The following is a 17,845-nucleotide window of genomic DNA, read 5'->3' as shown; positions in this document are numbered from 1 at the left end:
AACTTTTTAAGTGTCATATGGAAAGCTGCTATTGTAGGAGATTACTAAAACAGGTGCATATACATATATTTATATAAATAGTTTAAATGCAGTTTCACTATAACGAGGTGAAAATGTTTTTCTCAGACACCATAAGCTATCATATACAAAGCCTAATGCAAGGAAAACAGGTTCATAGCCCTCCTTACATTTTTAAAGAGAAGAATATATGGATATATGTGGAGAAATCCACATGTAATACTCAGAGCCTGGAGTTCTTGGTTTAAAGGCTGCTGAAGACATTTAGTGGATCTAGACATTCCATAGTCATGCCACTTTCCTTCTACTAACATTACCTTTCCATCTTTTCTCCCTTGTCACTATTTTTTACTTAACCTTTACTACACATAAAAAAGTTTAATTATTCCTTTTCCCATCCCAGTTACAGATATAAGGTAAGGGAATGAGGGCTTCAAAATATGATGTGACCCATCAATGGTCCTATAGATAATTAGAATTATAGTTGAACTAGTCGTGTTGTTTTATGACATTACATTACCCAGTAAACTACATTTGATCATCTAAAGATGTATGGAAATTAAATTTTCTTATTTTCTTTATTTTTTCTTTGTTTTTCTTCCTCCCTCCCACTCCCCCTCTCTTTCTTTCCTTCCTCCCCTCCTTCTTCTTTCTTCTTCTTTGTCTCCTTCTCCTTCTCCTTCTTCTTCTTCTTGGTGTGTTTATTAAGAGATTATAATTATGTAATTCAGGCTTATCTTAATTCTATGCTCCTGTCCCAGTCTCCCTAACGCTGGGATTATAGCCTTGCACCACCATGTTCTAATCATAATTTTCCTTTATGTAGCATGAAATCCTCTATGAATTCCTTTGTAAATAGCAATATTACCAGTGAACCTTACATTGGTTCCCATGGATTATCTGAGAGAAACTACCAGTATTGCTACGTTATCATTTGTCAACTGATAGTTCTCCCTGTCTCTTCAAGTCATTGCTTTATGGCTTAGGGTTGGTTTGAGAGATTTTCTTTTTGGCCAAACTTTCTGGCACTTCTCCTCATAAATGGCTATATATGGCCAAGACCACTGGCTCTGGAGATTGTTTTTCTTGGTTGAAATTACAGCCTTCTCATTTATTAATACATGTCTATGAGCAGGTGGCTTGTGCTTGCTGTGCTACAATGTCCATGTTTTTGTAAACTAATGATTGAACAGCACCTACCCAAATCTTTTGTTACGAGAACTAAACAAAATGGTGCAATTGAAGTCCTGGCAGTGTATGGATTGTAGAGGAAGTCTTCAACAATAGTACTGCTGACACAGCAAACTTTGAAAGCTAATTTCAGAAATAATGTGTTTATTTTCCCTTATTTACACTCTCTGCTTGATAGCACTCTCTCTTTCCACTCAAATATCTAGAGTCTGAGAATAGATCTTCAGGCTTCTAGGCTTTCAGCTTTTTGGGTTTTGTTTTAAGACAGAGTCTCTCTGTGTAGCTTTGGGTGTCCTGGAACTGGCTTGCTAAACCAGGCTATCCTGTAACTCACAGAGATCTGTCTGCTTCTGCCTCCTGAGTGCTTGGATTAAAGACACCACCACTGTCCAGTGGCTTTCAGCTCTTTTTTCATCATTTGAACAAGTTTATTGCATCTGAATCATCTTCTTGCTGCTCCTACTTGTATATTGCCAAGGTTAACTGGATATGAATAACTCATGTTCCATCTCATCTGGCCACTTGTACAAAGGACATGATCTACTCAGAAGTCTGAACATGCTGATAATGTCAGGCTTTCAACTTAATAGTAATAGTATTGTAGCTAATGAGCCTGATGCATCTGTAACTGGATAGTGTGCTATCCAGTGTGCTTTTTTGGTTTCTTGAAAGAGACATGATGTTACTGCAATAGTGCCTTAGCACTTAGTCTTCATTTGTACACAACTAAATTGTAGACAAGTAGAGTAAATAAGAGGCCAAGAACAAATTAGGCAACAGAGCTGTAGTAGCAGGCCTATAAATTTTTCCCAATAGTCCAGCCCTTCTATAGTTTTTGTACAAAGGTTATCAGGTAAAATACAGAGGATAGTGTGGTAAGAGATGTGATTCTCAAGTTGAGGTGAGGAAAGTTGAGGTGAGTAGCCATTAGCGAATACCATAGCTCATATATAAAACACAATTAGGTAAAAGTACAAACAGGGTGTTGCAAGAGAACACTTGGTAAGAAACAAGCCATATTTGAGATATCTATACCATCTGCATGATAAGAGTGACTGGGACCCTAGTGGACCTATCTTCGCTAGGATGGCAGCCCAAAACATGCTTCAATAGGTTATTATTATCCCCTAAGCTGGCACCAACTGCCCCTAGACTTATGAGGTAACAGTTGAGGAAAACTTGTCCTGTGTAGTCAGTGAAGAGTTTAAGAAATGATTTTTGTAATTGATTTCCTGCTTTCCTCAAACTTATTATACTTTAAAAACTATCTCCCTCACAAACCTGTTTCTAAACACTTTCTTACACCACTGACAAGGGAAGAATTATAGCCCATGCTAGGCATATTGATGTTCTTTTTTTCTGTATCTTACTCAAAAATTTTCTTTTTTCTAGAAGATGAGTAACTTGGGTCAGGTTGATTTTCAGCTTTTTAAATTGTTAAGTGTGGATTTCATCAGGAAATCAGGTAGGGCTGGACTTCATATGTCCAAATTTGATAGCTTGTATAGAAGCCTCTTAACTTACTTTCATATATTTATACAGTGTATCTTGTTTATACTCATCTCATATACCTCACTTACTCCCTCTAACTTCCACCACACACCTAACAACATATCTCCTATGTGTCCTAAAATAATGTCATTTTTACAACCTACTAGATCCAATTAATGGTACCCAGATGTGCATGTGTTTGGATAAACCAATGAAGCAGGAACAACCTACACGTGGCTATCCCCACACCAAACAAAAGTGACTTTCACTTTCTTAGCAGTCATCAGTTGACATTAGTGAGCATTGGGGGGTCCCTCCCTGCTTGATGCTGGAATTTTTTATTTCACTGGTCTTGTATCTGTAACCAGAGTACTGTGAGTTCATGTATGTAACAGATATATGATGTACACAGGACAGGATTTCACAGTATTCTTCCTGTGCTTCTTAGATTTTTTTTTCTAGCCCCTTGTATGTGATGTCTCCTGATCCTTGGAGGTGTGGTGGTAGTGTTAATATAAAAGTTCCATCTGTGGCTAAGCAATCAAAGGTGCTTATTCTCAGCATCTTGAAGAGTTTGAGTCTCTTCATTAACCAATGCACATTACAATAAAAACATTTCTGCGATCAAGGTTGAAAACAACACATACCTATGTATATAAACAAAAATATTTAAAAAGAAATTTAAAATGACCATTTAACAAACAATAGGTTCTGCCCTATAGCTTTGAGTTTTGATCATGTTTACAGTACCAGTTATGAATTACTTCCTGTGGAGCATACCTCAAATCCAAACAAGAAAGTAATTGGTTACCCCATAAACTGTCTTGCCACTATTGCCCCAGAGGGCACATCTTGTCTGGCACATTTTTATCATAGCACACAAGATGCAGCATTGGTTAAGACCATTGATCTTTTTTCTCCCTATAACAGTCTCTGTTGCACTTTCCACTATAATGATAGCTAGCCATCAGGAAGAGAGTTTATTGTCAGTTTATGTCTTTATGTACTGCAACTGAAGTATATTGTGTTTTCAGCAATAGGATCTTAAATGTGTACTTATGATGGGTAACCAAGGGCAAATCCAATAGCCTATCCTGTGTTGGGTATCTCTGAGGACTCCCTAACCAATAATTCACAGTGGGGTAACCTGTGCTTGTCACTGATATTTTTACTTAATAACTTACATCTTCTGATAGCAGCATTATTCTTCCATGTGGGTCATTTCTGTTATAACTAATTTTCTTTTAAAATTATGTTTTAGTTAGCATGTACTAGTGGGGTTGCACAAGGCTTCTTCACAATCCTTAGTTTCGGTTAACTTCCACTTACCCCTTATTTCCTTCACCCTCTGCCCCCAGCTCCATCTAAAGCTTTAGTTCCCAGTATTACCACACTGTCTTTGAAAGCACATGTGTTCTACATTATGCTTTCTACTTGTATTGCAAGCTCATAGGCTCCCACAAAGATTCTTCAGTTTGGGTAAAAATCTTCCCTTGCCTTCTAGATTCCTTATTTCTCTACTACTTGCTTGAATCTTTCTGCTCTCAGTATTCCCATGTTCTACTTTCATCTCACCTATAATCCAAACCCCTTTCCTAATATGCATCCTTCACCAAATGAAACATTATTAGTTTCCTGACTACCACATGTACTCTAAGCTAAATACACAAAACACAAGGTTTGAAGCTACTACCCACATAGGACAGATAAATGCACATTTGTTTTTGGGGGGCCTGGGTGACCTTAGTGAGTAATTTTTCCAGTTTCATCCATTAAATTTTATGACAAGTTTTCCTCACAACTAATGTTCAGTTTTTTTATAGATATCACATGTTTGTTATATATCCATCAATTGATAAACATTTATTTTATCCTATTTCCTAGTTATTGTAGCTAGAATAACAGTGAAAATGGATATGATATCCAAGCATCTCTGTAGTAAGATATAAAGGTCTTTGGGTGCATTCCCAGGAGTGGCATAACTGGGTCATATGGCAGATCTATTTCTAGTTTTTTTTGAGATACAGGGCTGGCAAAGAAATTCTCCCATTTTGTGGGCTGCCCTTTATTTGTCTCATGTTTTCCTTTGCTGTGTAGAAACTGTTTAGTTTTTTTTGAAATCACATTTGTTAATTGCTGGTCTTATTTTCTATGTTTCTAGAGTTATATGCAGAAAGCCATTATATTTACCTAAAAGTTGACACATACTCCTTACTTTCTCTTCTAGTAGTTTTAGGATAATAAGTCTTATGTTAATGTCTGTGACCCAGTTAGAGGTGATTTTTTTTTTTGCATGATTTGATGGATAAGGATCCAGCTTCATTTTTCTGTATGCTGAAATCCATGCAATCCAAAATCAGTCATTGAAGATTCTGCATTTTTTCCCCACACATTTTTGGCATCTTTATCAAAGGTTATGTAGCTGTGGTATATAGATTTATCAGATACACTCATCCTATATCATTGATTTATGTTCTCCTTTGCCAATATCATTCTGTTTTTTTATTATGATAGCTTCTAACTTGAAATCATATATGATGATATATCTCACAGATCTGCCCCATCCCCAGATCACTTTGACTCGCCTTAATATTTTGTAACTCCATATAATTTTTCCTATGTTTATGAAGGGAAGCCCTCATATTTTAATTTGGGTTATATGGGATATGTAGATTTCTTTTGGTAGGGTGACTACTTTCACACTATTATTTCTTCCACAGGCATAGGAGATCTTCCCATCTCCTGGTGTCTCCCTCAGTTTCTTAAGTGTCTTTAAGTTTTCATTGTAGCATTCTTTCATTTTCTTGGTTAACTTTATTTCAAGTTATTTTACTATTGTGTTTAATTTAATCTCACACAGAAAGCCTATCAGAGGAAATGTAGAAGACATGGACTTTAAAGGTCCCATCAAAACACTCATTTTTTGGCTACTAAATTAATGAATATTAATTCCATCAAGATCCAAGCAAGAGAGTCCCTGTGAAATCCAATAAAAAGAAAAAAATAGGGAGAAAAACAAGGTTTATATTAGAGACATTTAACTTTTATTTTCTTGTTTGACTGACTAGAACACAATTGTCTGTGAAGAGCTTCATAGCATCCCAAGTTACCCCCCATTTGCTTTGATATATTACCTTAGGAAGAACTTTAATAGGTAAAAGATATCAAGATTTCAGTATATAGTGATGGGGCTAGTGTCCAGGTGCAAAGGAGGTGGTATTTAGTGTGCACAATCTTTAAAAGAACGATGAGAACAAAGTACTTTCTAAAGTATCCTGACTAGAGAATACCTCTCAACTGTTGCTTTGTTATTCTAGGAGCAGCTGGTATCAATTTAGAGGATAATTAGAATCTCAAATTGATGTCAGTAATTAATAGTTTTAAGTGCATTACTTAATATTATCCCTACAATAGCCTATGAAGTGAATTGATACTATTCTGTTTACTGATGAGGACACTGAGGATCAGAGAAATCAGGTAACTTACTCTGTGCTGGAAAGCCCATCTATTTACTCAAGTGATCAAGTCTACATTGTTTACCCTGCCAGACTTTCCTTCTGACTTGGTCTAAGTATTTAGAGACATGCACTAATTTCAGATTCTGCTTGTTTACTATGAGAGACCCACTACTCTAGCCTTCTCACATAGAAAGTGGAAATAATAAAACTTGTTTAGTCTGCTGCATTAGTTTTGTTTGTTTGTTTTGCATAACTGTAAATAAAACACAGGAAAGAAACAAGCGAAGGAAGAATTATTTTGGCTTACACTTTCAGAGTTAAGTTCATGCTACTTGGCTTCATTGGTTCTGAGTCTGTGGTAAGTTAGAACATAATGGCAAAAGCCATTTGCCCCATGGTGACCATGAAGCAGAGAGAGGGGGGTGGGAACTACGGACAGTTATAACCTTTAAAAGCATGCTTTCAGTGACCTATTTCTTCTGAGTTTGTACTTCCTAAAATTTTAATCACTTCTGAAAACAGCTTCACCAGCTAGGAACTAAGCATTTAGAACATTAACCTCAGTAAAACACTTCATATTCAAACCCATGACATGGTGGATAGTTTTTTTGTTTTTGTTTTTTTTTTTTTGTTTTGTTTTGTTTTTGTTTTGTTTTAGAATAGAATAGATTTTTTTTAATTTTTTTAAAATTTATTTTATATAACAAAGTCCATTTAAATGAAAACAAACATTTATAACAATATTTGGGAATTCGGGTGTCGTTCTTTCCAAACTACTTCCTGCTGGTAAGGGGCACTGTCATGGGGGATTTTAAGAAGATTCAGAAATCCTGGCTGTAGTCTGTAAGGTTGCTTTGTCCAGCTGTTTTGAATGTAGGATCACCTGGTACTCTGTTTCAGGCAGTCTGGCTTGATCAAACCACATTAGTCTGGAAGGAATCCACATCTTTTCATTTTCTATGGAAACAAAAATAGAAATCCTTTTCCCCAGTAACTTGTCCTTGAACTTAAATTTTGGAGTCAAATAATTTTTTTTAATTTAGTTTATTATTTTACATGTGGATCCCAGTTCCATCTCCCTCCCTCTCTCCCTCCCTCCCTTCCTCCTTCTCTCCCTTTTACCCTCTCTGCCCTCTCACATGCACCCTAACCACCCTCCCCTCCCATCCCCCCACCCCAATTCCATATGTAGGAGAATGTCATCCAGTAGGGGTCATGTAGGTCTCACAGGTCATGTGACCTGGGACTAGGGTTTCTCTCCTGTCTCTAGATTAAGGTAGTTATCCCTCCATGGGGGGATGTGTTCACAAAGTCCTTTTGTGCACCAGGGATACATCCTGGCTCCACTGTCTGAGGTCCCTTAGACTGCTCAGTCCTTCTGGCTGAGACCCATATTCAGGGGGGCCTGAGTCAGTCCCATGCTGGCTTCCCAGCTATCAGTCTAGTGGCTATTAGCTCCTCCTTGTTCAGGTAAGCTGTCTGTATGTGTTTCTGCCGCCTGGTCTTGTCCTCTCCATCTGCATCTGGGTTCTAGTTCGACTCAGTGTTTATGTATGGGTGTTTGATCCTGTTTCCAACAGTCATTAGTTGAGGGCTCCATGGATAAGTTAGTTGTTGATCTCACTCTCCGGGAAGGGCATTTATGGTAGCCTTTCCACGGAAGCTCAAATTGTTATTTGGCAGCAGTCTTGTAGTTCTCTAGACCTTTCTTTGTGTTCAAGTTTATCTTCAAACCAATATTGGCTCCCTCTTTTATGTTCTCTCTCTCTCTCTCCCTCTCTTTCCTGTCTTCTATTCCTAACCAGGCTCAATATTCCTGGCCGCACATGTTTTCCTTTCCTCCCCCTCGATTTCTCCTACTTCTCTCTCCATTTGCAGCCCCCCACTTCCCCTGAGCTCTGGGGGACTTGTCCCTTCCCGGTTCTGTGAGGGATTTTATATGAATCTCTTAGAATACACCTTGTATCCTAGTTCCTCTGGTGGTGTGAATTATAGGCTGGTGATCCTTTGATCTAGGTCTAAAGTCCATATATGAGTGAGTACATACTGTGTTCCTCTTTTTGTGACTGGGTTACCTCATTCGGGATGGTTTCTTCAAGTGCCATCCACTTGCCTGCGAATTTCAAGATAACATTATTTTTTTCTGCAGAGTAGTATTCCATTGTGTAGATGTGCCACATCTTCATTAACCATTCTTCAATTGAGGGGCATCTATGTTGCTTCCAGGTTCTTGCTATTACAAATGGTGCTGCTATGAATATAGTTGAACAGATGTCTTTGGTGCATGGATGTGAATCCTTTGGGTATATGCCTAAGTTTTAAAGCCAATGTAAGAGGCATTTTAGAAAGAGACAGAAAGAGGTTTAAAACTCAGTTCAGAATCTACGAGGAGATGGAGGAGGGGAAATCATGCTCAGAATATATTGTATGAATTTTCAGGAAACAACAATAACCAAAAAATCCAGGGAAAAAAGAATGACAGAAAGGAGTAAGGAAAAATTGGAAAAGGGTCTGCTTGGTCAGAAAGTAGAACCCTCACATTAGAAGATACAATGAAGTGATGGTGAGAATATGATGTGTCGGAAAGACAAGTGGTTGATGTCATGGATGTGTGTGTTATGGTACAGTACAATTCCATGAACAAGATCTAGATTAGTTTTTTGATGTAGTCTAGTCATCAATGAAAATTAAAGAATTTTCCTGGGTCTTTCTTTTTCTCCCCATCCCTCGATTTGTAATGTAACCAAAATTTTCATCGTTTTACTGGAGACCATTATTTCTAATTATGTGTATGTTAGAAAAGGAAAACAATTTGTTAACATCTTTCTTATGGTGGTTTCACTTAATTAGTAATACTTACTAATTCTCCTTCTCTTGAGGATCAAGTATTAGTTTTTGTACCTGACTTTGTACACCGTGTTTATTATCTTCGTGCCAGGCAAGAATGCTAAATGTTCATATATTGATGAAAGGGGAAATTTCCTACTTTAATTTTCTGTTGCTATAATAAACAGTGGCCAAAACTAAGTTGGGAATAAAATGATGTAATTATCATCTAGGGAGAAAGGGAAATGAAGGTAAGGATACAAGGCAGGAACCTGAAGTCAGGAACTGAAGTAGAGAACAAGGAAGAGCGCTGCTTAATGGTTTGCTCTCCCACCTTCTCAGGGATGGTGCCATGTCCAGTAGGCAGTACCCTATTACAACAATTAGAAATCAGAAAATACCCCAAACATACCCATAAGCTTGCCCAATAGGGGTAATTACTAATTGAGGTTCCATCCTCCTATGTATATTAAGTTGATGAGTGAAGGTAATGGTGACCTTCCTCACTTTCATAGACAAGCACATCACATCAAGCCAGAACTTTTTCCTTCTTATTTGCCTCCAAGATCTCATATTAATATCACAATATAAAACACAGTCCAACTTACAGACGTCCTATAGTGTTTAAATTTTCAACACTTTTAAAGTCCAAGATTTTCTTTTAATTAAAAATCTTTCATCTGTAGATTCTTCTAACATACAAAACAATTTCTTACTCTAAAAGGGGAGAACTAGAGCACAGTTACAATTAGATCAAAGCAAAATGCAAGTGTAAAAAGCTCAGTGTCTGACCTCTAGGACTCATTTATGATTTACAGAATTCCTAAGTGTTTGGTCAGTCCCACTTCCCTTTCTTTGCCATCTATTGGCTTATAGACTTCGGCTGTCTCCATTCCAAACTACCCACTTTGTGGTCATCCTACAGTCCTGGATTCTCCAGTATGCTGGGATATGTGCTTCAATTGTGGCTGCACCTTTACTAATGACTTCTCTTTATGGAATCTAACCGTGCCACATGTTGACATGCCTCAACTTCTTGCTTCAGTCCTAGAATTTACACTGCAATTGACACTTCACCTTCACTAATGGCCACTCAGTATGTCTCTGTAGGGCCTCCAGCCATGCCACAAGATGTTGAGATTCAGCTAGTCTTTGTGTTCCCTTCATGTCTTCAAAAACGAGTGCCATATGGGAGAGTCTTACACGTTATTTAGCAAATTCTTCTGCCAACTTTAAGTGCAATGTTGGCCCTGCTTGGACCAAAACTTTATGTGCTAACTCTGAGTAAACACTTCCCAGAATATATTGCTTCAATAATGCCTGTGTCTTATTAATCACAGCTGATTTTTCATTACTAGCTAACCAGTGTCCATTGTCCCATTGAAACAAAACATTCACTTCCACAGATGCTTAATTCAGATATATCCCACAAATAAGAGAGCCTGATAGAGTCTTTAAGGGATTCACAGTCTTCTCTCTGACACCTACACAAGCCATGCCTCCATTATCTACATTTTTCAGTGTTATCTTCAAAGCTCCCACAGAATAGCCACTTAAGCTCTTAGCATGCAATGTTTTTTTTTCTAGCTTAAAGATCTAAATACTCCATCTTTCACCCACAAAACTTCACACTGCTGGATTAAGAGATAAGATAATTCCAAAGAAACTCCCAGAACTTTCATTGAGCTCATCAATAGTAGGTGACTTCCCCATCATTGTGACAAAATACCTGAAGGAAACAGTTTAAGTGATGAAAGGTATATTTTGGATCATGGTTTCAGAGGTTTCAGCCCAATCACAGCACAGTGGTGCCAGGAGTATGTTACAGAGGAAGCTGCTGCCCTCATACCATGGAAGCAAAATGAGAGCACGAGAATATGAACGAGGAGGAAGAACCTGAGGATAACATAGAGCCCTCAAGGTCACACCATTAAGGACTACTCCCTTTAGCTAAGTCCCATATCTTGTTTCCAGTACTCCCAATAGTCATCCGTTGATTAGCCCATTGATGAAATTGGAACCTGTGTGATTTAGTCACTTCCCTAAAGCTTCACCTCTGAGTATTGTTACAATGGGGAGTGATTATTTTGTTTGTTTGTTTGTTTTGTTGGTTGGTTCGTTTGGTTTTTTAGATAGGGTTTCTCTGTGAAATAGTCCTGGCTGTCCTGGCACTTGCTCTGTAGGCCAGGCTGGCTTCTAACTCACAGAGATCTGCCTGCACCTGCCTTGAAAGTGCTGGGATTAAAGGTGTGCACCACCAATGCCCAGCATGTCTGATTCTTTAGGAACATATGAATCTTTGGCAAGACATTTAAGATCCAAACAAATGGGCATCGCAGTACCTCTTCTTTTATAATTATCTATTTATTTAGAGAGAAAGCCTACTAAAGATGTGCAAAAGTATGAAATTGTTGAATTCACTCAATGATTTGGAAATATTTTTGGTACTATTTAAATGTAGTAGTTTTCTTAACTTTACTCTTGGATTATTCAGTATTACTGCCTGGAAACAACATTTGATTTTTAAAATATTTATCTTATATCCTACAAATATTGCTGACTTTTTATTAGAGTACCTTTTTTTTGGGTGGATTCGGTAGAATTTCCTAGGTATAAGATTGCATGATTTATGACTATATATATTTTATTAACCTTGGATTCCTTTTATTTATTTTTCCTGTTCCATTACTCTTGCTAGAATTTTCAGTATAATATTGGATGGGAGTGATAAAAACAGATATCCTTGATTGTTTTAGTGTATGGGCTTTTCATAAATACCTATTACCATTTGGAGGAAGTTATTTCTGGTTTGTTAAATATGTTTAATCATGAAGGAGTGTGCTGATTGAGATAAACATGTGAGATTTTATAACATCTTTTATGTTGTATTATGTTGCTTTTCTTATTTTAAATAAATTTTGTATCCCAGAGATCAATCCCATTTGATAAGGAAGATTTCTTTTAATGTTGCTAACATTTTGCTGAGGCGACTGCATTTTTATGTTTTGAGGATTTTGCCAGAGATGCTAATTCTTTAATTATTTGAAATCAAATATTTAAACCACAAGACCTTGTCCTCTGCTTCCATATGCATAGTTTCTGATTCCTCAGTCTCATACTTCTTATTGCCTGCTTATATTATTATTTGTTCTTGAGTTTGTTCTAGTTTGTGAATTTCTAAAAATTTATCCATTTAATCATTTTAACTGATTTTTAGTGTACAGTTGCTCATAGTGTTGCCTTTCAATGATTTTTCAGTAAGTCTGGTATTGCCATTCTTGTCATTGTTTCTACTAATCAGGGTCTTTGTAGAGACACCATGACCACAGCAACTTTTTTTAAAGTAAAACATTTAATTGGGGTTGGCTTAAGTTTGGAATTTCAGTTTATTATCACCATGGTGAGAAGCATGTAGGATGCAGGCAGATGTGATGCTGGAGAAGTAGCTCAGAGTTCTACATCTCAATCCACAGGCATCAGGAAGAGAGAGAGCCACTGGGCCTAACTTGAGCTTCTGAAACTTCAAAGCCTGCTCCCAGTAATGTACTTCCTCCAACAGGGCTAGACCTACTCCAACAATGCTACACCTCCTAATAGTGCCACTCCCTAAGAACCTATGGGGACCATTTTCATCCAAACCACCACAGTCTTCCTTGTTTTCTATTTTAACTTTTTATGACGCATATATCTCCTTTTATTGACTAAATAATTTTAAAACATTAGAAAACACAGATACATGAGCATATCAAAGATGTTTTCCCTGGCAGTGTCTGTGGAGATCAGTTTCTTTGCCAGGATGGTGAGTGCTTGAGTCATTATTGTTTATTTTTTAAAAGTCTTTAGGCTTTGGTATTTCTGCATTCTATATAGGTTTGATGTGTGAATATGGTAATCTGTGTGCAGGAAAATAGAAATTCGAGAAAAGCCTATTATTTCTGAAGGAAATAGTAGAGGTAAGAGTAAAAATACATTTGGAGTCATATTATGATAATTTTGAATATTAGTATGAAGGATTTGGATTTAATAATTAGTGAGGGGCTTTTGATGACATTTGAGTTTGAGGCCAACCAATCAAAGTGGTTGTCAAGGAAACTGGTTTGGTAGTAGCATGTAGGACAGATTAGAGCTAGGTGTTCACCTGGCAATTTGTCCTATTATGAAGAGATGAAGGCAATAACAGAGGAAATAGAAAAAGAAGACAAGAACTAGATATTGTCTGTAATTTTGAAAGACTTTGTTGACTCTAAATGAAGAAGAAGAAGTCAATCGTCTTGTTCTTCAATGCTTCTTTTACAGTTACATTGTGGTTAGGCACAGTATATGTCTGATGTAGATAACTGCTAAATTTGATTTCACTAACACTGATTTACTTTCATTCGATGATGATTGAGGAAATCATCCATTAAGTACTTTGAGAGGTCCTCTAGAAATCGAACAGATTCTATATATTTTTCGTACTTTTACTTGTCACCCAGGAGCCTATGTGTGCTAGCAGAAGCACCTGTGAACAACTCTTGTGAAAAGGTACACATTCGCCTACCCATATTTTTGGCAAGGCTGACACAGCATTCTGAACTGAAATGCCACCCAGTGAAGATATCCCATATACTGACCTAGGCTGGAATGGGAGAAAGCAACAGAATATTAGGGAATAATAGTTTTCATTATTATAAATTCAGCTAAGTATATGCACCATTTTCCAGGATCTTGGAATCACTTTTTAAAACCACCTACATTCCTTTGAATATTTATCTACCACAGAACTTCTTAATTGTGTTAAACGGAGGTATTAAGGGATCAATTGTACACTTTTTTAAAAGGCAAGAGGTAAAGATCCAGGCAGGGTGTGCATGCCTTCAAACCCCAGCAGTCGGGAGGCAGAGGTATGTAGATCTTTCTGAATTTGAAGCCATGCTTAGAGCCAGCACGACATCCTAGAGTCAGTCCTGGCACTCTGTTTTCAAAAGCTTCTGACTGAAGACTTTGTAAATACTTACATTTATCCCTTTTCTGTTTATCTGGAAATTTCTCAAAGAAGGTTAACTCATTATTATTTTTTGTTTGTTTGTTTGTTTGCCCACTTCCACAGCTCTGGGTGAACCAGGAGGATGGGGTGGAGGAAGGGCCCAGTGATGTGCAGAATGGGCACCTGGACCCCAACTCAGACTGCCTTTGTCTGGGCCGGCCACTACAGAACCGGGACCAGATGCGGGCCAATGTCATCAATGAGATCATGAGCACCGAGCGTCATTACATCAAGCATCTCAAGGACATTTGTGAGGTAACCATTGTAGTGCATGTGGGGGGCATGTGTGTTGGGATACAGGGCACATCTAGGAAGAGCTGACAGTCTGAATGGACCTACCTGTGGTAGTCCCAAAATGTTGGAAAATGCAGCTGCACTGACTTCCCAGATAGTTTTCAATTGGATGAAACAGCATCCTTTGGTTTTTTTATTTCTTTTTTTTCTCCTCTGTTTTATCTGCCTTTGTTATTAATTCATTAATGTGTACTTTATGTCCTTCTACCCTCTATCTCCATGTCTGCCTCTTCTTCATCTCTGTCCTTTCTTTTCCTGAATCTATACTCTTAACCTCTTGGTTTCTGTTCCTCATTCATTAAAGTAATTTTAAGCGAAAGATTAAGAAACTTCAACGTATATAACAGTTCCTAGTGTTTTTTTTTTAAATTATGGATGCAGATGTAAGGTCTTCACACCTGTTACCTAAGTTGTGAATTATCCAGAGCTATGGTAAGGCATGAACATATTTAAGCTTCAAGAGCATGGCTGATGATCCTAATGAGCCAGTACTCTTCCCCACATGGATAACATTGTAGCTAATTTGAACAAATAGGTACTTGTAAAAGAAATCGAGAGGAGATGAAGGCTAGATCAATGAGTCTCAGTTCCTTTATTTTGTGTCACTACATTCCCTAACTCCATGCTTTCTAGCTCTCTAGTCTATAGCTCACCATATACCCTCTTTAGCTTAATGGAGGCCAGTGAACATTTCCAAGGGGATTATTACTAAGTGGTAAGAGAAAAATCAATAGAAAGTGGAGAAAAATGTTTTCAAAATGATTTTAAAGTTATTATTTTATGTGTATGGTGTGTATGGATGCTTTGCCTGTATGTATGTCTGTGTACCAACTGTGTGCTTGGTACCTGAGGAGGAATTCCCTCGAACTGGAATTACAGATGATTGTGATCCACTATGTGGATACTAGCAATCAAGCACGCACACACGCACGCACACACACACACACACACACCAAAAAGAAAATGCCCAACTTTCTTTTGACCTTCAGAAAATTCTTCATTGACTCATTTTGTTTGTTTCCTTCCTAAGGAAGAATCAGAGCTTATTTTCTTTTCTTAAGCTAGGGCCTACTTTCTGGTCAAGAGTATAGTTGTAACATTTTCAAAGTCCGTTTTTCCCTGGAGTAGAACTATCTAACAGAATGTTCTGCAATAATGAAAATGTTTTATCTCCTCTCTCCAGTAGACATCTGCTAGGTTTTTGAAACATGGCTGGTGGTAATGAGAAGGAAAACTTAATTTAAAAAAAAATAGAATTAATTTAAATAATAACAATTTGAAATTGCATCAGACAGTATAGTTATAGAAGGATGATTGTGGGTATTACATTTCACCTCAGCTCATTTTCTTTTCTCAGTTAAGTAGATTAAAAATTACGCCCTTCATGTCATAAAGCAATAATGTAGGGTGGAAAGAACAAGAGTTCTAGAAACATTGTTTTGGCTGTTATATCCCAACTTAGTCACAAATTAACCCTCTAGCCTTAAAGGTAACCCCACAACAGACATCCCTGAGCTCAATTTTCTCATTTGTTTTTTGTGCTTCATTATATAGCTATTTCTTAAAATTGTTGAGGGAATTATGTAAATGCACTGTTGTTGTTTACATGTGAATTGCACTGGGGTTTAAACTTGGATCCTTGCACATGTTAGGCAAGTGTGCTATCACTGAGTTATATCCCTGGATCACAAATGTAATGCTATAATTAAATATGCTCCAGATATTTTGGAAAGTGTAGTTTTATCTCTCCCTTGAAAATTCTTTTTTACTGTTCACTCATCCATCTAGAACTCTCATTTTCTTCTCAAAGATTTGTACTGGAGCCAGCAACATCTGCGTTATTCGAGACCTTGTTAGACATGTAAAATCTTTGGCTCTATCTTAGCCTTACTGAAAAAGATTGTGTATTTTAGTAATTCTCCCATTTGATTTGCAATACATTTAAAAGTTTGAGAAGTGGTACTTCAAAATGATAGCTACATTATATGTGATGTTATCTGTAATAAACTAAGTAGAATCTGTTTACCACTTGATAACTAGGGCAGTCTATCCTGACCTAAGGTTGTATTTTCCCCCTTTGGCTCAAAACATTCCAATGGCTCATAATTTCTCTGCAAGTAAAAACTAAAACGGTTATTACTTACAAGGTCGTGTAGGGTCAACCCCTTCACTATTTTGACTTCATCTCTTGCTCCTTTTCCTATGTTCTTAATAACCCAACCCCTACTGGCTTCTTAGAATTCATCTAATGTCACAGACATGCTCCCAAACAGACACTGTTAACTCTTTTTACCCCTGCCTAGAGAAATCTCCCCCAATTTTGTACTTCAAGGTTTTATTTAAATATTCTATTTAAAAAATTAAGCTTGTATTGCATCTTTGTTTTCCCATTCTACTCTTCTCCATAGTACATTTGACTATTGGATAAATTGCACATTTCTGTATTCATTTATTTATAGCACAAAAGGGGATGTCATTTGTTGATTATGGATGTCAAATCAATGACCCAGTGCCTGACACATAACAGATCCTCAAAAAAGTATTGCAAAATAAAAAATCAATATAATTGTTCACATGTACATACTAGTTTGATAATCATATTGTTTGATCTTCAAAGAGGACAAATATTGTTATTGTCTATAGCAACAGATAATTTCTAGTTAGACAATTTTTCATAGTGTTTCTAGTCTCAAACCTCATGGAAATCCTATGGTCTTAGAAGTATGCCCTATTTTTCCCAACTCCCAAACATCTTGTCCTCAAAACACAAGACATAATAATGGGTGTGTTTGATCTCTACAGAAGGAGAAGTGCTATGGTTCCACTTTGTGGATTTGTCCAGTGAAGCCAACCTAGTTATAGCTTTTGTTGAAGACATTAGAAACTAACTCTTTGCCCCACTCCTCAACAATAGATACCAAAGAGAATTTGAGAAATGTGTATTTATCTGGACCATGGACAGTATTCTAGCTCTAGATTGTATTACATATAAATCAAAGCCTGTAAGCACCAAAATATTTTCAGAAAGAATACCAGACATCTAACTGGAATTGAGAATTCAAGGCTCAAGTCATATTCTAGTCACTGGTTGTCTATGAGACCTCCACAAAGTGTTTTCCACCCTGACCTTCCCTGCTTTAAAATAAATAGTTTGGGGAGCTTCTGGTTTTGTAACTATGTAGATATATTTTCACTGGAGAAATCTTTGGGCATGAGACAGTCCTCTTCTGCATTTTCTGCCTCTTCTTTCTTAGCTCCCAGGGAAGCATATCTTATTCAAGTGTGAATGTGTTAATATAACAATCTAGCACACTCCACAAATTTCTAAATCTAGCCAGGGGGATCAAAACTCAGAGTTTAGCTCAAGATCATTATGACTAATCATCTGTGACATTGCCATTTGTAACCATGGAACTAATTTTACAATAGAAGAAACGAAGTACCAAACAAATAGGTCTAAAGATGCTTTAAAATGTTGTCTTTCTTATCCCTGGGGGAAAATTATCTCAGGCATAATAGAAATGTGAAATCAGTTCTATTC

At 37.1% G+C, this 17,845-nt stretch overlaps 1 protein-coding gene across 1 annotated transcript in view; it reads left to right on the top strand.

The window, feature by feature from the left end:
• Window positions 1–17,845, top strand: part of Arhgef9 (Cdc42 guanine nucleotide exchange factor 9) — a 163,232-nt gene that overhangs the window by 83,321 nt on the left and 62,066 nt on the right. Inside the window, 1 exon segment of the mRNA XM_051178858.1 lies at window positions 14,074–14,265. Within this exon segment, the coding sequence (XP_051034815.1) occupies window positions 14,074–14,265 (192 nt within the window).

The sequence above is a fragment of the Phodopus roborovskii genome, unplaced genomic scaffold (assembly GCF_943737965.1).
Source record: "Phodopus roborovskii unplaced genomic scaffold, PHOROB, whole genome shotgun sequence".
NCBI classification, from domain to species: Eukaryota; Metazoa; Chordata; class Mammalia; order Rodentia; family Cricetidae; genus Phodopus; species Phodopus roborovskii.
The sequence above is the reverse complement of the archived record's forward strand: the minus strand, read 5'-3'. Positions and strand labels throughout refer to the sequence as shown.